The sequence below is a fragment of the Tarenaya hassleriana genome, unplaced genomic scaffold (assembly GCF_000463585.1).
Source record: "Tarenaya hassleriana unplaced genomic scaffold, ASM46358v1 Cleome20, whole genome shotgun sequence".
Taxonomy (NCBI): domain Eukaryota; kingdom Viridiplantae; phylum Streptophyta; class Magnoliopsida; order Brassicales; family Cleomaceae; genus Tarenaya; species Tarenaya hassleriana.
Genome location: NW_010965373.1, coordinates 1,028,137 through 1,051,610, shown reverse-complemented (window position 1 = coordinate 1,051,610; position 23,474 = coordinate 1,028,137). Strand labels below are relative to the sequence as shown.

The 23,474-nt window shown below is 36.0% G+C and overlaps 5 protein-coding genes across 6 annotated transcripts; 3 read left to right on the top strand and 2 right to left on the bottom strand.

The window, feature by feature from the left end:
* The first annotated feature begins 5,117 nt into the window (after nucleotides 1-5,117).
* Nucleotides 5,118-7,872, top strand: LOC104813636 (F-box/kelch-repeat protein At1g22040). Its single transcript, XM_010541312.1, has 2 exons — nucleotides 5,118-5,300; nucleotides 5,708-7,872. Exon 2 carries the CDS (start codon nucleotides 5,779-5,781, stop codon nucleotides 7,210-7,212), a length of 1,434 nt encoding a protein of 477 aa, XP_010539614.1. The 5' UTR covers nucleotides 5,118-5,300; nucleotides 5,708-5,778; the 3' UTR covers nucleotides 7,213-7,872.
* Nucleotides 7,873-10,540: 2,668 nt separating this feature from the next.
* Nucleotides 10,541-11,098, bottom strand: LOC104813635. The gene has a single exon (XM_010541311.2). The coding sequence runs from the start codon at nucleotides 10,966-10,968 to the stop codon at nucleotides 10,720-10,722; it is 249 nt and encodes an 82-aa protein (XP_010539613.1). The 5' UTR covers nucleotides 10,969-11,098; the 3' UTR covers nucleotides 10,541-10,719.
* A 1,648-nt stretch (nucleotides 11,099-12,746) lies between these two features.
* Nucleotides 12,747-15,078, top strand: LOC104813632 (ubiquitin-conjugating enzyme E2 36). Its single transcript, XM_010541308.2, has 8 exons — nucleotides 12,747-12,910; nucleotides 13,133-13,160; nucleotides 13,343-13,429; nucleotides 13,787-13,845; nucleotides 14,194-14,235; nucleotides 14,336-14,409; nucleotides 14,580-14,677; nucleotides 14,774-15,078. Exons 1-8 carry the CDS (start codon nucleotides 12,875-12,877, stop codon nucleotides 14,809-14,811), a joined length of 462 nt encoding a protein of 153 aa, XP_010539610.1. The 5' UTR covers nucleotides 12,747-12,874; the 3' UTR covers nucleotides 14,812-15,078.
* Nucleotides 15,079-15,183: 105 nt separating this feature from the next.
* Nucleotides 15,184-18,044, top strand: LOC104813633 (28S ribosomal protein S29, mitochondrial-like). 2 transcript variants are annotated; one of them, XM_010541310.1, is made up of 8 exons: nucleotides 15,184-15,962; nucleotides 16,086-16,252; nucleotides 16,612-16,823; nucleotides 16,913-17,167; nucleotides 17,284-17,370; nucleotides 17,475-17,647; nucleotides 17,711-17,760; nucleotides 17,834-17,924. In XM_010541310.1, the coding sequence occupies exons 1-7, from the start codon at nucleotides 15,529-15,531 to the stop codon at nucleotides 17,745-17,747; spliced, it is 1,365 nt and encodes a 454-aa protein (XP_010539612.1). In that variant the 5' UTR covers nucleotides 15,184-15,528; the 3' UTR covers nucleotides 17,748-17,760; nucleotides 17,834-17,924. The 2 variants fall into 2 exon arrangements, with proteins under 2 accessions (XP_010539612.1, XP_010539611.1); XM_010541309.1 differs by lacking the exon at nucleotides 17,711-17,760 and having other exon boundaries at nucleotides 17,834-18,044.
* A 307-nt stretch (nucleotides 18,045-18,351) lies between these two features.
* LOC104813631 (uncharacterized membrane protein At1g16860-like) lies at nucleotides 18,352-22,923 on the bottom strand. The gene is made up of 5 exons (XM_010541307.2): nucleotides 22,630-22,923; nucleotides 20,201-21,146; nucleotides 19,694-19,849; nucleotides 19,279-19,490; nucleotides 18,352-18,999 (listed from the first exon to the last, which is right to left on the bottom strand). Exons 2-5 carry the CDS (start codon nucleotides 21,062-21,064, stop codon nucleotides 18,807-18,809), a joined length of 1,425 nt encoding a protein of 474 aa, XP_010539609.1. The 5' UTR covers nucleotides 21,065-21,146; nucleotides 22,630-22,923; the 3' UTR covers nucleotides 18,352-18,806.
* Nucleotides 22,924-23,474: the final 551 nt, after the last annotated feature.

The following is a 23,474-nucleotide window of genomic DNA, read 5'->3' as shown; positions in this document are numbered from 1 at the left end:
CAAGTTTTTAGTACCTTATAAAATAATCTTTGAATTCAATATTTAGTGTGTCTCGGCAATCATTGTCGTTGGGGTATCCAATACCATTAATTATCACGCTTTACCATTTAATCTTTTGTTTCATTGGAGTATTCTTCTTCCTTGATAATACGTTTGTTCTATTCAATAAACTGCTTGATTCCTAGCGAGGTAGTAATATGTACAATTACAATTTGCATATTTTTAGTAACTGTATTAAACTTTGATTAGTATGTTATCGATTTAGCATGTATAATCTATATGAAAAATAAAAGTCATTGATATATTATCAGGCGAAATATCAAAATTAAATGTTTAGATAAGGCAAAGTTATTATATATGATTTATGTAAAAAGTTTGAGTTCATGTAGGTAGATATTTGAATTCTTTTTTTTTTTGTTAAAATAGATATTTGAATTCTTTGTGTAAAATATAAGAAAATGGGATATTCTTTAGGTAGTTAATATAAAGGTGGTGTAGAACATGTACTTTTTACAATTAAATTAGATTCTTAACTTCATTAGGAAAATTAAAAATTCACATATGAGAATATATATTGCTAATCAATATGAAACAAATTTAAGGACTTCGTATGTTTTCTTTCTTTCCTTTTTTTGTTTGGTTGGCGGGATTCGTACATGTGTTTTGTCGCCAAAAAATATATATGGTTAATCATGTATTTCTATGTATGTTATGCAAATAATATTTTCTAATTACGAACAAATAATTACATATTTAGATAGAAAAACAAACAATTCTAGGACTAAATATTAAGTAAAGTAAAATTTAAAAATACTATTAAAACAGTGGAGTTTTTTTAATTGTATTTAGGGTTTTGGAATACACTTTTGGGCACTTATTCCTTATTTTCCTCCCTCGAGTTTCTGATTTTGTGGGTGGGGGGGTTTCCCCCAAAAACAGTAGATTAATTAAAATCATATTTTATTTACATAAAGTTTTAACTTCTTTTTATTTTTGCTTTGCAAAATTCCAATCTTTTGCTAAAAAGGAACAAAATGAAATGATGAGATTCTTCGTTTACGTATCCTTCTGGTTTCGTGCACATCCGCAAAGTCTTTTTAGGACATTGAATTTTGTGATACTTAAAGCCCTTCAATTCATAGATATATATTTGATCATTGCGGATATGTAATTGAATAACATTTGAATCAAATAATATATAGTTTTGTTCGAATTATATATCAAATAACAATATATCACATTACTATAATCGAATTAAATTCAATTAGTACATATATAAGAATAATCTCGTTTAAAACATAAATATTTTTATAATTGAATTATTAATGTATATTAATTTTGCAATAGAGCAGTGAGTTTATTTTGGTTGAGATTTATTATGTTGAGGAACAATAAATGCGGTCAATATTTATATAAATACAATACATGATAGCCTAACGAATAAATGATAAAGTTTATAATAATCCAAGTGGCAGTTTGGACCCATTTAACGGCGGATATCTAAAAAAATTAAAGCATGATATATAACGTATATGTTAATGCAGTGGACCATTTTAAAAAAATGATTTGATATAAATATTTAAACGCAAAAGGGAAATATTTCAAATATATGTTTTAATAAGCGTATACTTAAGAATATAAACAGTCTCCTTTATATATTCACATTATCAACTATCGAGTATATATGCCTATTCGATACTGGCCAATATTATTTTATTTTATTTTCTGAAATAATTTGTTCTTTTTGTCTTTTTTTTTTTAATAAAAAAATCTGGGGATTTTTTTTTGTTCCTTTGGTCCATTTATCTATAGTCTCCAATAATGATTAGAAAAACACTCTAAGTCCAATATCGTGTCATCATTATCATTATTATAATTTTTTTTGATAAAATTATCATTATTATAATTGTTGCTTCCGTACATTTACTCTTGCAATTTTAATCTTACACCAAGTTTTGGCTTTGAACTCGTTATTTAAAACTTAATCACAATTGTTCCTCCATGCATATTATCAAATATTAAAACTTTTCAGCATTAATTGATTCGACTATATCTTTTATATATAATACCTTACAGAAGTGTAACTATTCTTGATTAATGCGCATACATATATATATATATATGTCTGTATCTATGTATAATTAACATACACATTTTATTTATATTTTGTGCGTGTGTCGAGAGAGAGAGAGAGATGGTGTGGGAAATGAGTGGGTGCATTGGGAGAGAGGGGACCATGAAATCTAAGAGTCATCGGAGAACTCGAGAAACCTCCCTCTCCAAAGGAGGTTTTTTAACCTTCTCCCTCTTCGTGTTTCGGATTCTTCTTCCTCTTTTTTTTTTTTTTGTTTTGAAATTTTATTATTTTTAGACTCCTATATATATATATATACACACACACACATATACATAAAAGAGGAAGAAGAATTATGTGTATATATTAGTTCATTCATTCATGGTTGATGAAACACTCAAGATTTTGTGCGTTAAGTAGAGTGAACTAATTTGAGAAGATGTTAATAAAATCATCAGCGATTCACGTGTATCTAAATATCGTCGGTGTGTGTATGTGTGTGTATACCTATCAATCGAGAGGGAATGCATTTACTACAAAGAGCAAAAGATAAGAGAATGTTTCATTTTCTTATTAATGTTTTTTTTTTTAATTATATAAAGGGAAACAACTGTATGATCGGTCCATAGTCTCTCTGCCCATTTCGAAATTTATTCTATAAAATAATTAATGTTTCTAACTTTAATAATTATTATCTCAACCTCCCTCTTCTTTTATATCAATCTCAACTGCATGTGAGGATATATGTTATATATATAGCGAGAGGGAGATTTCAATGCAATGAGTGGGTTATTAAATTTGATGATTTTAAGTTTTTTATGTAGTTTTTATATTAATAAATTGTTTCGCAGAAAACAAAAATAGTCAAATAAGAGATAAAACATTTTGAATATATTGGAATTATAAATGAACCCAAATAAGATAGTTTACTATCAATTTTATATAAACGATGTATCTAAGAGCGACAGTTATAATAATAATAATACTTTAAGTTTGGAGAATGACACGATGATATATCAAGTAATTATCTATATATAAGGATATAGCTAAATGTTGGACGTACGCATCTACGTTAAAATCTTACGGGAAACAAACTAATGCCATTATACGAATTTACTCGATTAGTTATTTCATAATTATAATAATTAAAGAAAATTTCTTTACATAAATACACAAAGGACAGTATTGAGTACATGTGTCGATCATGTAAGTTCACAACTGGATTACCATAATTATCTCAACATCCTAAACATAAAAGAGATATTCTGTTGGGCCCAATAAAATTCCCTTTTATCTTTACTGCTATCATTAATTGTGGCCTGCGATCATAATTATTAAATTTTAATTCGATTTTTTTAGTGATTAGAATTTAGAGCAGCTAATTTTAGGGTTGTTCGATTCTGATGCACATCTTCGTATATTTTTTCATAAAAAAAAGAAAAAATCTTCGTATATTTTTAATTTGGATAATTCTATTCAACATACGTAATATCCGATTCCAATGATATATATAGTATTTATAATTATAAGGATGGTATCAATACCAAATATCAGTTTTCAGATACGAACTCTTGAAAAAAATAACTAAATTAGCAATTCTGTTAGTCTTACGTTTGTTTTAATTTCTGTTATCGTTACAAGTAACATAGATAGGGAATACTTTTCAAAAAAATTATTGCCTTCAAGAATATACCCCCCCCCCACAATATTTTCATTGTACTTAAAAATTATACACTTTATTAAAGATGAAAGTGGAAATTTTTTAAAATTATCATATCTAAAACTTAATGATTGATATTATTATAACATCGCGATTTTTTTTCGAAATATTATATCAAACGGTGGGGAGAGATGACAAATATGCCATAGTTAATTTAATTATCAAATTATCACAATTCAAATAAAGTTATAGATATTATCACACCTTAATTTAGTCGAATGATTTAACATATCATGTATTAAGATATATTATTTTCAATTTATGAAAAATTATAAAGTTTTTTTTAATAATTTCCAATTAGAGGGTTTTAAACAAAATAATTCCAATTAACGGTTGGTCAAATAACGTTAAGAAAAAAAAATGATAAGTACATCTTAATCGAGTGGATGATTGTTTTTATTATCAAGTGTAAAAAATTATAAAGTTTTTTATTTATTAATTTCCCATCAGAGGTTTTTTTATTAAAAAAAATACATTGGTATCAAAAGAGAACAAGTTCTAGGGCAAGTATAATTAGCACTTGAAATATATTTTTTTTAAATGGGAAAAAAATATGTGGGGTTATGGTTACAACATTGCATTACATTTCATTACATTACATAGTCCCCAAATAGATGGCATAGCTATGGAGTTCTTCTGGTCCTAAACTTCAATTATCTCAGCCGAAAAATCACTTGCATATTAAATAGAAGGGTATGACTTCCATGCAGAGAATCTTGTGCAGCTCAAGTAGTTTTGATATCTGTGTCATGAGTATGCGCGCGTTCATATATAAATATATACATATATATATATATATATATACGTATACGTATGTACATAGATGAATCGGGTGTGTGTGAGAGGGAATTAGGGCTCGTGAAGGAAAGGGTCCGAAAGGACTCGGATTATCTAGAGAGAGAGAGAGAAAAAAAACTTGCTTAAAATGGCGGGAAAGTTTTTAGAGCAAACGGAAGGCTAACCGTATTGCGTTCGGTTTACGGCACTGGTTTGGTTTCGGTTAAGGGGAAAAATAAATCTAATAATCATACCGAAACTGCAAACCGGGTTTTGGCAGATCACACAAATAAAAACTCGTGAAAATTGCGATAATTACGATTCAAACCATCATTCAATTTTATAGTCTTATTTGTCTGACATATAAATATAATTTAAACTAGCATGATTTAATTGGCAAATATTTAAAAAAAAATGAAACCGGAGAAAGTCATATATGTGTTCGTGTCATTATTAAATTAGACCATGAAAAAAAAATCGTGCGACAATTCAACCTAATTTTCGTATGGTTACAGGAACCTAAAGATTCCGTTCACATTAGATGTTGCTTTTCTCATCATCCAATTCCTTGATTTGTCGTCTTAGCTATCCAACAATCCCGATTTCTTAAAACTCTCTCACTCTCTGATGAATTCGAACGATTTAGGCTTTTTAAATTTGAAAACTTTTCGTCTTCTTCGTTTCGCGAGATCGAGATCGATTACGGGCCTCTCCGTTTCAGCTTCTGCGGTGAGTTAGGGTTTTTACTGGTTTTGCAGCAAATGCGAACGTTTTGGGATTTGGGATTTAATGGATGAAATCCGTGCTCTCAAGGGTTTTAGAGATGAAATTATCTAGAGGGCTCTTGCGATTCAAGACAATTCTGCAGGATTTCGGAGAAAACTTTGAAGGTGGATTTGTGTCGCAATAGGTTTCGAAGAGGGGTAAACTAATAGCGAATCTGGAAGTTTTAGCTTTAGATTCACCTCTTTGTCTCTATTCCCTCTGGAAAAGGGAAATTTGGTTTCCTCTGATTAGATTTTCCAATCACGCATCCTTGCTTTCCCAAATGTGCCTCTGCTTCTTTGAAATATCATTTTTTTCAGTAATGGTTCATCTCTTTGAAATATCAAATGTGTCTCGTTTCCTTTCTGCAGTTATAAGTGGCTCTTGTCCAATTCATCCACGGATTCCTTCCAATTTCTGATCCATCTACAAAATTGTTCTTATGGGCTCTATTATGAGCTTGAGCTGTTCCAAGAGTAGAATGTCCAGTCAAGACGAAGGAAACGCGAGTGAATCTCGGAAAAGGCAGAAAATGTCTCCGGAGTATGAAGGGGACAGTAGCAGATTGATTCCTGGTCTTCCTGATGAGTTGTCTATGCAGATACTCGCCAGACTCCCCAGAATTTGCTACTTTAAAGCGAGGTTGGTTTCCGGGAAGTGGAAATCCGCTTTACTGAGCTCTGAGTTATATAGTTTGAGACAAGAACTAGGAAAAACAGAGGAATGGCTCTATGTGCTGACTAAAGGTCAAGAGGATAAGCTTTTGTGGTATGCTTTAGATCCTGTGTCCATGAAATGGCAGAAATTGCCTCCAATGCCTGCCACTGTTTACGAAGAAGAACCTCGAGAAAGTTTCTCAAGCTTATGGAATATGGCTAATCCAAGTGTCAAAGTTGTTGAGATTGTGAGGAACTGGTTTCGCAGGAAAGATGCCTCGGAGCAAATGCCATTTTGTGGGTGTTCCATTGGTGCCGTTGGTGGGTGCCTCTACGTTCTTGGTGGGTTCTCGAGATCTTGGACTATGAATTCTGTTTGGCGGTTTGATCCTGTTTTTAACAAGTGGAGCAAAGCGAATTCCATGTTGGTAAATCGGGCTTATTCTAAAACGGGCATTCTTAATAACAAACTATATGTTGTGGGAGGGGTTAATAATGGACGACGAGGAGGTTTATCTCCTATTCAGTCGGCTGAAGTTTATGATCCAAGCAGTGATACGTGGTTAGAAATTCCGAGTATGCCTTTCTCAAAGGCTGAAATGTTGCCTAATGCATTTTTTACCGGCTTTTTGAAGCCTATAGCCACTGGGATGACTTCTTACAATGGTAGGTTATGTGTTTCTCAGAGCTTATACTCTTGGCCGATCGTTGTTGATGTAGGAGGAGAGATTTATGACCCGGAGACAAATTCATGGGTTGAAATGCCGGCAGGAATGGGTGAAGGTTGGCCTGCAAGGCAAGCCGGGACAAAATTGAGTGTAGTGGTGGATGGTGAGTTATATGCTTTTGATCCTTCTTCTTCTGCGGAGAATGGCAAGATCAAGGTTTATGATCAGAATGAAGATGCATGGAAAGTTGTCATAGGGGAAGTCCCTGTTTACGACTTGACAGAATCAGAATCTCCTTATTTACTTGCTGGGTTACATGGAAAACTTCATTTCATTACCAGAGACCGAAACCGCAATATTACTGTTCTACGAGCTGACGTTCCTGATAGCTCGAGTTCTCCGTCATCCAGCTCGAGTCCTGTCGTGGGTTCATGCCCTTTTCATGGAAAAGCTGATTCAGTTGATACATCAGATACAGTTATCTGGAATGTCATTGCAACCAAAGATCTCGGAGCTGCTGAACTCATCAGCTGTCAAGTTATAGATTTGTAAATGCAAATGCATACAAAAACATCTATTTGCCACTACCGATGAAGCTCTATGCCGATATTTTAGAAGCTGAAGCAAAATCTCGTGACATATCTGTCTGGGATATCGTCGTTTGAAGCTGCTCTGATCAAGATTCTACATTCTTCCGGGGTTGGCTCCCTTTTACGTAAGCTTAAGAGTACTATACAATCTCGTGACGATGTATACTTCAGGTTCTTGATCGATCCTCTTTCGACGTATATGCTTTACTTGTGGGTATCTATCGGCTGTTCAGATACATACATGTAATCATATGATGTAATACACATATCACATGTCCTGTTCCACGGCTACATCTCTTCCTTGCTTTCTGCAACATGATTGTTTTCACAGCAAAGCAGAGGAGGAGTATAAGAAAAGGCTTTGAAGCTCACATGGTTGGGATTCTGATTCAGACAATGGAAGTTGTCTCATTAAGAATCTACTTCTCTTAGTTGAACATGTCCTCTTTTCAGTTTCAGTTGGGTCTGGGATTTTCTTCCTTGAACCTAACTGGTCCCAATTTCTGTCTTTGGTTTTGATCATGTGAGTTTGGTTTGTTGATTATATTATGTAGCTCCTGTTTATTCCCTCCTTTAATTGTGGACCTACAAGCATATGATAATGGCCATTTACATATACATACATATATATATATACACATGTAAATGCACATATGTAAATGTATATCAGCGTAGACATTCTTGTTCATTTGGACCCACCATAATATTCTTCTTCCTTTTTCTTTTGGCTATTTTAATATATAAAAAATCCTCATTTTATAATTGGATCTTGGCTGGTCCTCAAAACAAGCATCGATGTAGATACGTATTTCGCAGTCAAAAAGAGAAAGACTGTTTGGCGTTATGCAGTGAATCCTTGTTCGATCTTTGACGCGTCTGTTTCGTGGTTTGTGTATAGGGTTTTTGAAAATTCCTACAAGAATCGATCTGGGTTTTTGTTAGTTTCTGTCTTTGGACCCGGCTTTTTAATCGGATTGACGAATCCGGTTTGTGCGCGATGAATTTCCCCGGACAGATGGAGGTGGTGTTATGGTGAAGAGGATTTCTGGAGATTCTTATGAGCATTTGAAGTGGGTTTCTGGTTTGGGGGGATTCAGACATGATAGGTGATTGAGCTGAAGTTTAGGCTTGCAGATGGCGCACCGATATCGGTCCGAGCAAGTACAGTCATTATACGACCGTGGCGTCTCTCAAGGAGAAAACCATTTCCCAATGGGCTAAAGGTAAGGTCTTTTTATACTGATGAATTTCTCCCATGAATTTGATGCGATTGCTGAAGTTGGTGTGTTATATGTTCCGGCGCCGTTGTTTGATTTTGCTGTTATGTTCTCAAAGCAGCACGATGTTGATGCTACTGTCTCATTGGGTCTGTTTGGTAAAAAGGTTTTGTCTTCTGAGTCGGTGACTTGTTCAGGAATCCTTACTTCTGTCCAGACTTCCGGTTGGTGACCTTCCCGGAATGCATGTTGTTCTCCATCCTCCTACCATCGACAAACGCAATGGTAATTCCGCCCTCCAACCTTACAGTTTACCGTTTCATGTCAAAAGATTCTGTTGATAATCGGTCCGCAATCGATGGAAGCTCAGCTCAAGGCTGCTGCTTCCATTTTGTAGATAAAGGAGAAGAAAACGGAGAGATGGCACTGAACTGAATGCTGCTCCATTGAAACTTGCTGACATCCACCAAAGATGACGATGATGCATGTGATGTATTTGTATATGTAAAACATGGGCCATCTCCTTTTCAAGATCCTGTGTTGGGTTTTTTTTTTGTCTAAAACTGGTTCAAGAAAATTGCAGCTACTACTTGATTTTGGATACAAAGGATATAGGAGTTACTCTCTTTAACTCCACATTTCTTGATTTAATGTTTGATTTTTTTTTTACCACATTTCTTCATGTAATTAATCTTAAATCATAAAAAAATTCTCCATCCTTTGGACCGACTTATGGGCTAGTTCGTTAGTTATGGTCGCACGTACCACGCTCATCCTTATCACGTGCCTAGCACGCGCAGATGTCCACTTCACTCGACCTAATCATAATCTTTTGATTCAATGCTCTCAACTTTGTTTTCACCAAAGAATTGCAATTCATGGTCCGACAATAATCGTTCTTAAAAAAAAGAGAGAGAGAAGGATAGATGCATTAACTTGTATATTATCTACACAATATATCATATCTATAAATATTAAACACATTCTATATATTAATTTTGTCGCTTTTTCCTCTTAAACCTTTCCACATCAGCAATCATTTCTTTAATTTTCCTTTTGTCGCCCACTAATCACAGCCGCCGGAAAACAAATGTTTCTGGTTATTGTATTGTGTAAGGCAGTTTTCATTCGATAAAATCTTTACCTTAAAAAAATAATTTACGCTATCAAATTGGTCTGACATCCATCCAGTTTGAATTCACTCTCAGCCCTTGAATCCGTACCATACCTGATACCTACGACACATTGGTGTTTATGCCCGTTTTCAATCTCGTTTATTTCGTTTATCTGAACGAATTACATGTCTAAAATTTAATTAAAAAAAACTTTAGACATGAAATTAGACAATTTCATCAAAACATAAACTAAACCTAATAACATAAATTTAAATCCAACCAAATATTAGTTTAAAAAAAAAAAGTTTAAAAAATTCGAACTAACTTGACGAATGTTTTGATGCCAAAACCTGCATTACCCGATTCTTTTATATACCCTATTCACTATATAGTATGTACTTTGTGGCATATGCATAGTTGGGTGGCAGGCTAATAAAATATTCCACGATTCGTGATCATTTTCTTAATAATCATGAATTTGTCCACTCAAAGCTTTTTTTCCTATATATGCCCTTCCGTATTTTGTATATTCTTTAATATTATTTTTTTGCTGTGCTAAAGAAAATACAATTTGGTCTATGATTTAGTATTCAATATATATTAGCATTAAAACTCTATTAGATATTAGAGCAAAGCGCAGCTTGGACAGTATCTTACTTTCTCACCTCATGTGATATATCATATATATTTTAAAATATTTGAAAAAAAAATTACTAAAAGAATATATAATTTGTCTTTTGAGTATTTACAAATATTGACTTTAAATGGCCGTTTTGTGTAGGTTGGATTTGGTAGCTCAAGAATCGGAGTTCGAATGGATAAAGTTTAATAACGTAGACCATATTATACCACAAGATCCATAATAAGATTTACATTTATTAAAATATCACCAAAACACAAACCAAAAACAAACATAAAAAATAGTTTTGTGTAGGTTGGATTTGGTAGCTCAAGAATCGGAGTTCGAATGGATAAAGTTTAATAATTTTTTTGTTACAAAGGTACAATCTTAAATAACGTAGACCATATTATACACCACAAGATCCATAATAAGATTTACATTTATTAAAATATCACCAAAACACAAACCAAAAACAAACATAAAAAATAAAAAAAGGCAGACACCACCAGTCTCATTTATTCTGTCGCCATGAGATCCAAAACTTTCGCAGAGCTTTTCTTCGGAGCCATCTTCCCAAAGAACCACCGACCGGATCTTCTCGCCGGCGGCCTCATCGCCTCCCGGAGCCCTCCGCCTCCGCCGCAGTCCTCTCCGCCGGTGGCGACGGTGCTGGTCGCTTTCTTCGTCGTCTCCCTGTGAATCTTCCTCATCAAGTAAGCCTCGGCGATGCTCGTCCCTCCCAGTCCTGCTCCGGCCAGTGCCATTTTCTCTTCTTCAAAAAACAAATTTAGGGTTTTTCTTCGATTTCTGAAGAAAAAATTGCGAAATGTGTTAGGGTTTTTCTCCTGTGTTTTGTGGAAAACAGGCCTTGTTGAGATTTAAGGGGAGGGTTTGGTTGTATATATAGATAAATATTAGTGGGGTCCACGTGGAAATTATATATGTCGGAGTGCGATTGTGTATGTTATTTAGTATACTGTGTTTCCGGAATATGATATGTCTGATATTTTAATTTAAATGGCATTAAGTGAAACCCTAATGATGCTGACCTCATATTTTTAATATTTAATTATTTAATTATTCCCTACATTACCATTATAAAAAACTTTTGTGCCCACTGCTAAATACTAATGTCCCTTTTGTAATTTTTAAATGTTTCCTTTTTCTTTTTCTCTTTTTTTATCTTTTTTTTTTTAAAAAAAAAACTTGATCTCAGATCTTTATATTTTCTCTCGCGTGTCCAATAATAATGTTTATGTATATATACATTGATTTTTAAATCTATTCCGGTGCAAATTTGTATGATTCGAAATTCTAATTTATAAGTTCATATCAAATACGTTTTCCTTTTATACGTGTCCATATTTTTTATAAAAAATATATACATATATACATATGATACATATATATCTATATATGTGTATAATTATTATATGTTATATATGTATTTTTCCCATAAAAACATTATATAAAAAAATATTATATATATATGTATGATTACATATACATAGATATAGAGAGAGAGACCTGTGGACTGTGGAGTATATCTTTTATAAAAATTTTAAAATTATATACATATATAAATATATTTATATATACATATATACATATGATACATATATATCTATATATGTGTATAATTATTATATGTTATATATGTATTTTTCCCTAAAAAACATTATATATATATATATGTATGATTTTTAGGAAAAAAATCATATATCACACATACATAAAAATATGTATGTATTATATAGATATATGTGTATATAAAAATATGTTTTATGTATGTGTTATTTATGTGTATAATTTTTATGAATGTATATAAATTTTCAAATTTTATTTTTATTAATATTATTTTTTATTTTTTATTAATTAATATTATTAAATATTAAGAGTTGATGATGTGGCAGGTGAATAGGATGCCATGTCAGCATTAAATAATATTTTTTATTGTTCAGGGTTTTATTTGCTAATTTTTAAAAGTACAGAGTTTTAATTGCCAATTTTAAAAAGTACAATGTTTTTTTGTATTAAAAAAAGTATAGGGTTTAAATTGCGACGAGAGAAAAGTACAGGGTTTTAAATGTAATTATCCCAAAAAAAAATGTATTTTCGTGAGTGGACCAAGGGAGTCTACCCACCACTACGAGAGGATGAACTCTTGGCGTTTGACCAACGCGTCCTAAAAGAATAAATGGAATAAGAAAAGAAAAAAAAACGAATGGAATTATGGAAATTAATTTTCTTGATTAATAAATAAATTACTAATAAACAACGGGAATTGTTTAATTAATGTCAAAACCCTCTGAATGTATTGCAAAACTAAATAGATTATTAATTATCGTTAGGACCATAAGCCCTGCCTCCGTTGGACAGATAACGATCTAATTATGAATTAAATTTAAACAAAAAAGACATGGGAGATCGATGTTTGTTTTTATTAAAAATGTTATTATCGTTATTGTTATTTTTGTTATTACAATAACGCAATACCATTTTTTTTTTCAGTGGAGATATTTTAGGGAAAGGAAATAAATGCATCAAGGAGCACGTCAGAGACGACGAACCGTCCTCACGATTGTCACCAGCTCCCTTCGTCTTTCTCAGCTTCTCGCTCTTAAAAGGAAAAGAAAACCCTAGGCTCTGTGAGGATCGATCGGCGTGACAATGGCAAACAGCAATCTTCCCCGAAGAATCATCAAGGTCTGTTGTTTTCTGATCTTCTTTTTCTCGACCCCTTTTGCCAATCTCTCTCTCTCTCTCTCTCTCTCTCTCTCGATGTCTCGTCGGGGTTTTAATCTTGAATCGATCCAAGGAAGAACCGACTGAGCCTGAAAGCTAGCCGAATTGCAATACTTTTTGTTTGATCTTATTCTTCCAATTTTGTACTTTGATCTGACTTTTGTTACCTTCGCGATCTGGTAGGAAACTCAACGTCTGCTCAGTGAACCGGGTAAATTTATTCGATTCGTTCTAGCTCTTTTTTGGTTTATAGTTTATTTTTAGACGGAAATGGGAATTTGATCGAGGAACTCGGGATTTCAGTCGGAAGTTTGATCTTCCGTGATTGTCGAGTTTTGTGTTAAGAAAGATTTAGCTGATTTTGATGGAGTTTGTCTGAATCGATCTTTGCAGCTCCCGGGATAAGTGCTTCTCCATCTGAGGATAATATGCGGTACTTCAATGTTATGATCCTCGGCCCTACGCAGTCTCCTTATGAAGGTGATTGTTCAATCATCTCCGACAAGACAACCCTCATTGTTGATTGCGTCTGTTGAAATTTCTAATGATTGATTGATTCCTGGTCTTCTAAGTGTTTTGGTTGCTTCTCCATTTACTGAATGAAGTTATTGACTGTCTGCTATTAAAAGACAAAAGGCTATGCATGTGTTGATATGTGGTGAAATGGATGAATTCAGCTTATTACAACTAATGTTAACTAAGTTTATCGATATATCAGGTTCGTTGCCTGAGCTAAAGTTGCGCCTTTTTCGTTTTATCTTTCAAACTCTGCCTGTGTAAGACTTTTCCATTATGTGGCATGTGCTAATAATCGTTTGCATTGGCTCGTTTCTTTAGGAGGCGTTTTCAAGTTGGAGCTCTTTCTGCCTGAAGAATATCCAATGGCAGCTCCCAAGGTAAGTCGCTTGCTGTTTGTGGGTTTTCTTTTCCCCTTTTCTATCTTCCGTATTTCGAATATTTGTAGTAACTTAAATATGATCAATGTCGTTGACATGACCTACAATGTTAAGTGATTGCGGAGATTGGAGATTTTTTTATGGAGTTTTCTTTGATCAGCTGTGTGTATCTTCACTTAAAATTGTTGAAGATAACCCTGTTTTTGATATAGTGGCTGGCTCTTATTGTTTGCAAGTTATTTTTGCCTCGCTCCGTTCTTGAATTGTTATTGTCTGGAAAGTGTTCTATTAACCAGTTTTGGTTTCTGATATTTTTCGGTTTTATCTTATGTTTTTGATTTGATTCAGGTTCGTTTTCTCACCAAGATATACCATCCTAACATTGACAAGGTCTGTTTTACGAATTTTCTTCACCCACATATTTACCTTGCAAGCAACAAAAGAAAAAAAAATGTTTGTTTTGCTTATGAGACAGTGTTTCTTTGTATAGCTGGGAAGGATTTGCCTTGATATCCTGAAAGATAAGTGGAGTCCTGCACTACAAATAAGAACAGTGCTCTTGAGGTATAATTCCATAGATTCACAACTCGCTATAACACCGAGCAATGAATATATGTATATGTATGTGTACAGATATACACATCTTTTAGCCGAAAGGATTAGACTTTCTTTTATGAGTGCAAACGTCACTACAATGGCTGATGTTTTGAATTTTTATTTGGCGTGCCCTGAAGCATCCAAGCTCTTCTAAGTGCACCGAACCCAGATGATCCACTGTCCGAGAACATAGCTAAGCATTGGAAGACAAACGAGGCGGAAGCCGTGGAAACAGGTGAAGTTACCTAATCTAATACTCAAGAGTTTGATTGGCCATTTTTTTTCTCTTCTTCCTTCATCCGATGAATCATATCGGTTTTGGACTGTGCAGCAAAGGAATGGACGCGCCTCTATGCAAGCGGAGCATGAGCATATATATGATCATGATCGGGCGAAAGAGAAGCCGAGAATAAATATTCCATGGCGAAATATATATATATATATATATCCCATCAACAAGTGAAGGAAAACATATATATATACATATATGGGTTTCTGGTTCATCCTGCCCCCTTTTAAGGTTGTTTTCTCATGTAAACATCACTGAATATGTATGGATGATTAGGGTTAAGACTCAACTTTATCCATATTTGCAATTGTAAAACTCTCCAATTGATGGGGGGCATCCTTCCTTTTTGTTTTTGGGTCTTCTTTTTGTGGGGAATTTCGAACATTTGACAAATGCTTTTGATTTAGAAAAACCGAAAATGGAAAAAAAAAACTTTTTTTCTCTCTGCATTTTACTGGGTTTTTCTTTGATGGTCGGATTCGAGTTTGGTCTTTACTCTTACAAATTACAATTACCGCATAGTATTAATAAGACCATTTATGAAATGTTCGGAACCCATTTCTTTAGGACTGCTGCTGTTCTTCGTTTGAGACTTATGTCGATGCTAAGTGGCTTATTTGGGCCGCCCATTCAAGCCCATAAAATAATGTATAAAATTACCTTTAATACCCCCAGTTCTGATATGTTATTACTAATTTGCCATTCCTTCGCTGCTTCACGGCGAAACACCCGGTTCGCACCCCAAATCCCTCCTTAAAACCTCGACGCAGAGAGAGAGAGAGAGACATACCGGAGAAATGTTGAGGTCCACCGTCAGGGCCGCCTTCGGGAGTTTCAAATCTCACCGGAGAACTTGGCTCCGAACTGATACGACCAGCCATTTTCCGGCGGAGCCTTCAGTCGCCGGGCGAACCCTACTACCGACCTTGGACCATGTCCAGCGGTGTTTTTCTTCTTCCAAGTCCACGAAGGCTAACGTTAGCAAAGCGAAGAAGGCTGATGGCAAAAAATTTAAATCCAAAGGTGGCGATCCTGGTTCCGCCGGAGCTGAAGACGGCGAGTTTGGGTCGGCCGGAGGCGACGACCTCGATGCTGCTCGCGCCCGGCGACTGGCCGAGGACGAGATGAATCCGTCTCTCGATGTGGGTCCCAACGGGCGGCCTCTCTTCACATCGATAGCTACCCTTTCGGAGCTCTCGCCGAAGGATGCTTGCTCCTACTTCAAATTCAAGTATCTCACACTGACTGATTATATTTACTGAACTTCGTCTACATCGATCCCCGTGTTGCGTGAGTTTGTCTGTTAATGTGTAGTTTTGTGGTCCTGATATCATGTAACGTGTCGGGATTTTAGCGAGGCAACACTGAGAGGAGTGTTGCCGGAGGGATTGCCTTCAGGAATGGTAGAGGAGTTCAAGGAGTCAATGAGGCCTGCATTGCTTGTTAGAAAAAGTTTCCTGGCTCTGCGCGATAATTTCAGACGCATTGTGGATCCTCCCATGTGGCCAAGTGACAGTAAAGGTGTGTTCTTTATCAATACCCTGTTTGCTTTCTGGCTCAAGCTAGGTTCTTTCATCTTTGGTATTTTATGATGGATTTTGATGTATATGAAGTTATGAACAAAAACGTTTGATCGAATGTGGTTGCGTACCTTGATGTTTATTTGGTGCCATGTTCGTGCAGAAATTATATATGCAGTGTTTAGGTTTGGTTGCATCTTGACCTTTTTAGTAGGATAATTTGTTGGTTATATTTTTTTCTTGTATTTCTCCTTATTTTTAAATTTGGAGTAATCTTATATTGATTGATTGATATTCAGGACCATGATGCATCATGCAAGTAGTTTTATAAATCAACATTTGTTTTATCTGCCTGCCAAGGTTCAAAAATCAGGAAACAGATTGTCCTGGATGGCCCTGTTAAGTGTGGAAAGAGTATCGCTCTTGCAATGCTTGTTCATTGGGCACGTGATGAGGGCTGGCTAGTTTTGTATGCACCGAAAGGCCGTGATTGGACTCATGGAGGCTACTTCTATAAGAATCCACACACGGGTTTTTGGGACACGCCATTACAAGCAGAGAATGTTCTCAAGGCAAGGTTCTGCTTCCCCCCTCCCCTTTGGGGCTGCAGTTGCTGGTAGTTCGTTAAGAGCATTTTGAATATTGATGTTGCCTTATGCAGGATTTTGTTAAGTTCAATGAATCACGCTTAAGGGAGCTTCCATGCCAAATATCTGATCCCATTCCCCTCGGGGAGGGAACGGGTGTTGGATTCATGAAAGGAGCAGACACTATGTTGATTCCTGAGGGATCAACTCTGTTTGACCTCATGCAAATGGGGATTCAGACCACCCATGCAGCTGTTGGTGTGGTGGTACGTCTGAGGAAAGAACTCTCACTCGTTAAAGACATACCAGTGTTGATTGCAATCGATCAAGTTAGTCCTTCCTACCCTTCGCGATTCAAAAGATTTCGGCCTTTGGCTTTTGGCTTTTTCTGTCTGTAGTTATGAATGCTTATGCTGTTAATCTTCTCATTCTTCCTTATGTTCAGTATAACAATTGGTTTACATTCAGTGAGTACGAGGAGCCTGTAACACCTCGATCCTGTCGACCAATACATGCCAGAGAACTGACAATGGTTAGTCAGTCTCCTTTAAGAGTTTTACCGCTTATGATTCTGTCATGAGGCATGGCATCTCTCCCTCCCATGGGCTTGTCTGATGACATTTGATCATGTCACAGGTAAATGCTTTCAGGAGTATGATGCATGATGACATGATGGTGGGTGCTTTCTCTCATTCAACAGCGGTGGGAAAGCTACGGAAAGACTTGCCGGATGTACCGCTCGATGCACGCCTCAGTCTCCCTCGTTATAGTCTGGAAGAAGCAGAATCAGTCTGCCATTACTACCTTCGGTATGTGAAGCAAAACATGATATTCTTTTTCGTTTTTTGCCTAAATGATCATCATCAGCACAGGCTGCTTCCATGGCCAGACCGTATCTGTTGGACATGAATGGAAGGCATTGGTAATAAATTTTGATCCAAAAACTTGAAAAGCCATTATGATGATGATGATGATGATGATGATGATGGGTGCAGGCAAAGAATGGTGAGGAGGGAAGGATTCTCGGAGGAAAGCTGGAAGAAGATATACTATTTGTCTAATGGGAACGGAGCTGAGATGCGGTGGCTCTTCCCTTTCATGACATGAGATGACCCCTTTTTTTTCTTTAACACATTTCAGAGGTCTCAAATGGTCATGGTGTGAAAACATTTCATTTTCTTAAGAATAAAAAAAAAGTTTGAATTTTTTTAAAAATCAAATTAATAAAATTTGAAGCGTATAAAAATGATTGAAATAAAAAAATCTCAGAAAATTAAATCTATTTTTTTTATAAGAAATAATATATATATCTGACAGTAACAGTCAAATAAACTATATATATCACTAGCTTACCTTGAACTAGATTCCAAACAATTTTTAACCTTAATGAGCCCCATGCTTATTTTATTTATTTTGTATAAACTGCTGGGAATTTAAAGATAAAACAATATGCTTAAGAAAAGAAAAACAAATACCAACAGTCTACGGTTCATTACGGACAGCAAATTTCACAAAGGCATCAAGAAAAACACATGATAACGAGCAAAGCTCAACAAACATGGTTCAAAAGAACAAAGTGTGTGTTCCGTTTCATTTAAAAAAAAAAAAAAAAGAATAAACAAGAAAACACACCCTGGAGGAGAAGACACAGAGGTTCTGTGTTCTGTTGCAGGAAAAAGAGAGAGAAAGAAGAATGCCCTCAACTTGGAGAGAGCTCTATACAAAACCAAAAGGCAAAGAAAAAGACGTTATGGCACGAAGAGGATGACTATCACCATCACCATCATCATCCTACCCTTAATAATAACTCAGAAAAACAAAATCCCGTATCACCAAACGAAACGAATCAGAAGATCAAAGCGAAACCCACACCTTCCCCCATCCCCAGATTCCTGAAAAACTGTAATGAAACCCCGAGCGAGAAGAGTGATGATGGTTTTCATCAGGCTGCTTGGTAGCGAGGGTTACTTACACGGGAATGACATCAACGTTCGAAGAGTCTTCACATCTCAACACAACGCCGTCGAGGCTGACTGGGAAAGTGCAGTTCCTCCATTGCCAACCGGCCGCAAGTGGCTCAGCCGGTGGGACTATCATTAGCACGTTATCATTCCTCTGCACTACTCCCATCACGCTCACCGTGCTTCCTTCTTTGATATACCTGAAAAAAAAAAGAGGTTTACTCGATGAATCGGAAGAAGAAACTGTTCAGATTCAAATATATTATCATTTATATCCCAGCTATGATCACAATCCATCCATCACTGTCTCCTCATTGAAATGTTTTAGGAGAATGTAACGTTCAAGAATTTTCCGGGTTTGCTCTAACCATACATACATGTTTCATATACTGAATTTAGTTATATGGCCTACTTATCATGCTCTTATTTTCTAAATTATTTGACTTGACGAATATTTATCACTAGGAGAGATTCCTTACCCTTCTTGAAGCCGCATGATTCGATCGTCACTAGACAGATTCTTCTGGCCCAACCACCTAACAAAGTCAGGGGACGATTGTTCACTTCCGGGCTTAAAGTCGATGACAACAGAATCATCGACAAGGGGAGTAACCTTGGCACCATTCCCAGTTTTGACCAACGCTCTGAGCCCGGATTGGAAATCAGAGATGTAGAAGTCCACGACATGTCTCTGCAGCGTAGGAGAAAACATTTTATACACCGAGGGGTTCACATAAGAAGTTTTATACATCGAATCAAGGAAAAAATAGCATCTTCTACGAAATGAAAAATTCAAGATCATCACTTGACCCTATCTGTCTTTCTCTCTTCCTTGAGAGACAGAAAAATCATCTAAAAGATTGAAAAGACCAGAAAGGCATTTGGGCCACTAACCTCAGCTGATATCGGTCCCCAGGTGAAGCGGCGATGAGAAGAATTAGCCGGTTTTGAACCCCATCCATGGTACTCATACAGACATGTGGAAGTGTACACACACCTCAGAACTCTATGGAAGGATGACTCAAGTGGCACATTACCACAGGTAACCACCTTCAATGATAACAAACAGAAGCAGCATCACAACCATAGAAAAAGCCTGACTAGCAGAAAAGTGCATTCTGACAGCTGAATGACATGGATCAGTTTCTCTTTCCATAATACATCATGCAAGCCCAACTCTTGTTGTGCTAGCTCGGTAATACTGGCTCTTTTATTAAAAAGTGTACACTTTTCCCTAATGCATAAAGAACTATAGTCTGCTATCAGTGACCTGAATACAATTTATCTAAGATCCTAAAGGGTATTCCCATGGAATGGAAAAGACAACTTCACTGAACATGTTGACAGCTTGTATTACGGTAGCAACAAGAAAAACCACGTGAGCAGCGTTTGGATACTTACCCCAGTGACCTTAACGTATTGACCGTTTTTGGCAGTTCTAAGATCCGCATCAGGATAATGAGCAATGAAATCTGTGATACCATTTGTCCCCCGACAAATATTCCAAATGAACAGTGCAGCAACTACCGTGAACAATACAGCGACGACAATGAGGAGAATTGGATTGTGGACTGCTCCAAGAATAAAGCCACCAGCAAGGAACCCCATCACAAATATAAGAACAACCAACCACAGCACGGGCTTTGGGAAGCTCTCCATACACGAAAAGTCATCTTCTGGGCCAAGGGTCGTTACCGCCTGGTTGTGGACAACAGAAGACATATGTGCCTTCATTGAGCCAGAAGAATCTAAAGGACCAGACACCTTCCTAGGTGCCCCAGAGGCATTCAGAGGACCAGATGTAATGGGCCCAGATGTTATGAGACCTGTAGCTGGAAGTACAGGTATAGGACCAGAATTTTGCCGTGTTACACCACCAGATTGTGGGCCAGATGATTTCTTTAAAGGCTCCCCATGTTTAGATAAAGGTCCAGAGTTCGTTTTCTTCATTGAAGCTGACCCAGCAGAACCTAACGAGCCAGACATACGGCCAGTGGCATTAGGCAGGTTGGAACCTGATTGTGTAGCTCCTGTAAATGAGCCAGTCCTTGAGGGAGCACCAGGTATGGGGCCAGACTTCCTTGACTTAGTTCCATCTGTTGGAATATCAAACATCTTCCCCAATTCCCCCGATTTCTTGATATCACCACCCGTGTAGGGCATGGCTACTGAACTCATTGTCGGAGTCCTTTCTTTGGGCTGCTCCGGCCGGCCAGAAACATAAAGCCCGTTGCTGAGCTGGTGAGATGTATATCTTGAACCCATTTGGTTTCTTCTAAAAAAACCTTGATTAAGGCACTAGATGACAACCAAACGCAATATGCTAAAACCTCAGGATTTCAAAGTCCTATAAAAAAAATGGGAGAGCTGAGAAAGCCACCAAGATACATTGATCGTACATATAGAAGTAAACTGTATTAAAATTAATAAAAAAGATACATGGTCAAGTTGCAAATGGTAAAGGAAATACAAGAACCAAAGTGAAATTTAAAGAGCATTAAAGTCCACAAACATTTACTAGCTAGTAGGGCGACATTTGAAGATTCATCTTCTGCCTATTGCAGAGCATCCAAGTATCAGAAGAATGACTCAAGTTTCTCCAATTTGTTTAAAGAGTTCCTTTGCCGAAAAACTTAATTTTAGCTTTTCGACACAGAAGCCTTCTACACAACAGATAGTTTACCCCAGTCATGCATATAAAGCAATACACAATTCAAATAAGTATCAAGTCCAAAACAAGAAAAACTCTAGGAAAACATAGGGAGAAACTGTTGCAAATAAAATACTAGAAAAATATGGATTCTGCATCAGGATCCTATACTAAATACGCTCCAGAAAGAGAACTGGAGGGGGCTGCTCTTTCAACCACATTGCAAACCACAATAGCCATATTACAGAAACAAAATGGTTACAGTTACTACATAATAGATAGCGATATTCTGAGATGATGCAACCACACTCATTAACTCCATACCCACCACCTGATGTCTGAATTCCCAGATCTCACAGATAAAGAAAGCAGAATCACCATTTGAAAACCAGACATACTATTTTCAATGGACCAAGTAGTAATCACCAATAGACATCTCTAAATTTCTCTCAATTATTTGCAGACAAAAAATAACAAAACCCATTGGCTATACTGCTATGAACCGAACAAGATTCCATAATCAGTAATGGATAGAAAACCCATAAACTCAAGCCCCTAAGGCACCGTCTATCTACAAGGGGTCATTAGCTGTCACTTTGAGCCTATGAAATTTACTCTTTTGAGGTTCCACCCCTTCAATCCAACAGATCCAACATCACTGATGTCATTTTATCAAACAGACAGTACTCAACAAATCTACAACTGTGCCGAATAGAACTATCAAATAACCTTGGTGTCTCCAAAATCCAAATCATTTCCCATGAATCGCACGGATAAAAATTGGAAATCTTTTTTGGAGAAGCCTGTGCACCAGAACCAGATATACCCGAACCCTAATAGCCATTGAAATAGTAAAGGATTACAATCTGGTCGTCACTTGAAACTCAGAGACCACTTGAATTGGAACCAGTATAATCTCCAAAACTAGAAGCAGTGTCTGTCTAAAATCGGACAAAATAAGAGAAAATTCTCAAAAGAGCAAAACATTCAAAACCAATAGAGTGCAAATCGGAACCCAGATCGCTATTTCTAGCCAAACCCCAAATTAACCCTAAGAATCCAGAAGATAGTGTAGCAGACGAAAACGGCAAATGACCTATAAATCTCAAAATGGGCCAAATGATCACTAGAGAGAAATACAGGCTACGAAACGAAATAAAACCCCCGTAGCGATTGGTACCTGAGAACGAGTGAATTGGACGCAAGAAGGACAGAAAATGAACCCCCAAGTTTGGACGCCGAGAAAATGATCAGGGAAAGCAGTTGCTGTTCCCGGACTGACAGCACAAGACGAAGGTGAAGCAACACTCAAGAAGCCGAGATCCCATCTCCGTAATCTCTCTCCCTCCGCGTATGGATCTCAATCTCGTTCCCTTCGAGCCGCAACAACTGGTGAGTACTCTCTCTCTTCAGTCTCTCTCTCTAAAAGGGCTAAGATTTGTTTTTGTTTTGTTTTTAATTCTCCACCAGACTGAGGGAGAAAGGAAGAAGAAGGACATACACTCATGCAAAGTCTGTCTTGGTCAAATCTTCTAAAGGGGAAAAAAATTGGATCATAATTTGCATTAAATGATAAAATTACAAATTTGTTAAATCGGTTAAATTACCAACTGGGTTTCCTTCCACCTAATCTTTCTAAATTTGATTAATTTCTTGCTTTAATTTTCCCACCACTCTCCTAATATTATTATTTATATATACACACACACACAATCCATCAATGCTTACCGTTGAATAGAAATGGAGGAGGTTTTTGGGTTTTTAAAATTTAAAAAATCAAAAAAATTAACAAGATTTTATAAAATTTGGTTTTCTTTAAAATTTGAAAATCATTTTAGTGAAATTATTAACTAAAAATCAAAACTTTGTTTTTTTACATTCACCAATAATATAAAAACCAAAAACTAAAAATCCAAAAACCAAAAAACAAAAAACTAAAATAAAAAACTCAAAATAAAAACTAATAACATGGGAAGTTTCTACCTCAGCCAGAGGATTCGAATATGGGAGGGAGGGGATATAAAA

Coding starts and splice junctions, on each gene's coding strand:
- LOC104813632 (XM_010541308.2), top strand. CDS start 12,875: ATGGCAAACAGCAATCTTCCCCGAAGAATCATCAAG. Junction 13,430..13,786: donor TACGCAGTCTCCTTATGAAG/GTGATTGTTCAA, acceptor TCGTTTCTTTAG/GAGGCGTTTTCAAGTTGGAG. Junction 14,410..14,579: donor ATAAGAACAGTGCTCTTGAG/GTATAATTCCAT, acceptor CGTGCCCTGAAG/CATCCAAGCTCTTCTAAGTG.
- LOC104813631 (XM_010541307.2), bottom strand. CDS start 21,064: ATGGGTTCAAGATATACATCTCACCAGCTCAGCAACGGGCTTTATGTT. Junction 19,850..20,200: donor AATACGTTAAGGTCACTGGG/GTAAGTATCCAA, acceptor TTATCATTGAAG/GTGGTTACCTGTGGTAATGT. Junction 19,491..19,693: donor GGGGACCGATATCAGCTGAG/GTTAGTGGCCCA, acceptor CCTACGCTGCAG/AGACATGTCGTGGACTTCTA.
- LOC104813633 (XM_010541309.1), top strand. CDS start 15,529: ATGTTGAGGTCCACCGTCAGGGCCGCCTTCGGGAGTTTCAAATCTCAC. Junction 16,253..16,611: donor GTGGCCAAGTGACAGTAAAG/GTGTGTTCTTTA, acceptor CTGCCTGCCAAG/GTTCAAAAATCAGGAAACAG. Junction 17,371..17,474: donor ATGCCAGAGAACTGACAATG/GTTAGTCAGTCT, acceptor ATCATGTCACAG/GTAAATGCTTTCAGGAGTAT.
- LOC104813635 (XM_010541311.2), bottom strand. CDS start 10,968: ATGGCACTGGCCGGAGCAGGACTGGGAGGGACGAGCATCGCCGAGGCT.
- LOC104813636 (XM_010541312.1), top strand. CDS start 5,779: ATGGGCTCTATTATGAGCTTGAGCTGTTCCAAGAGTAGAATGTCCAGT.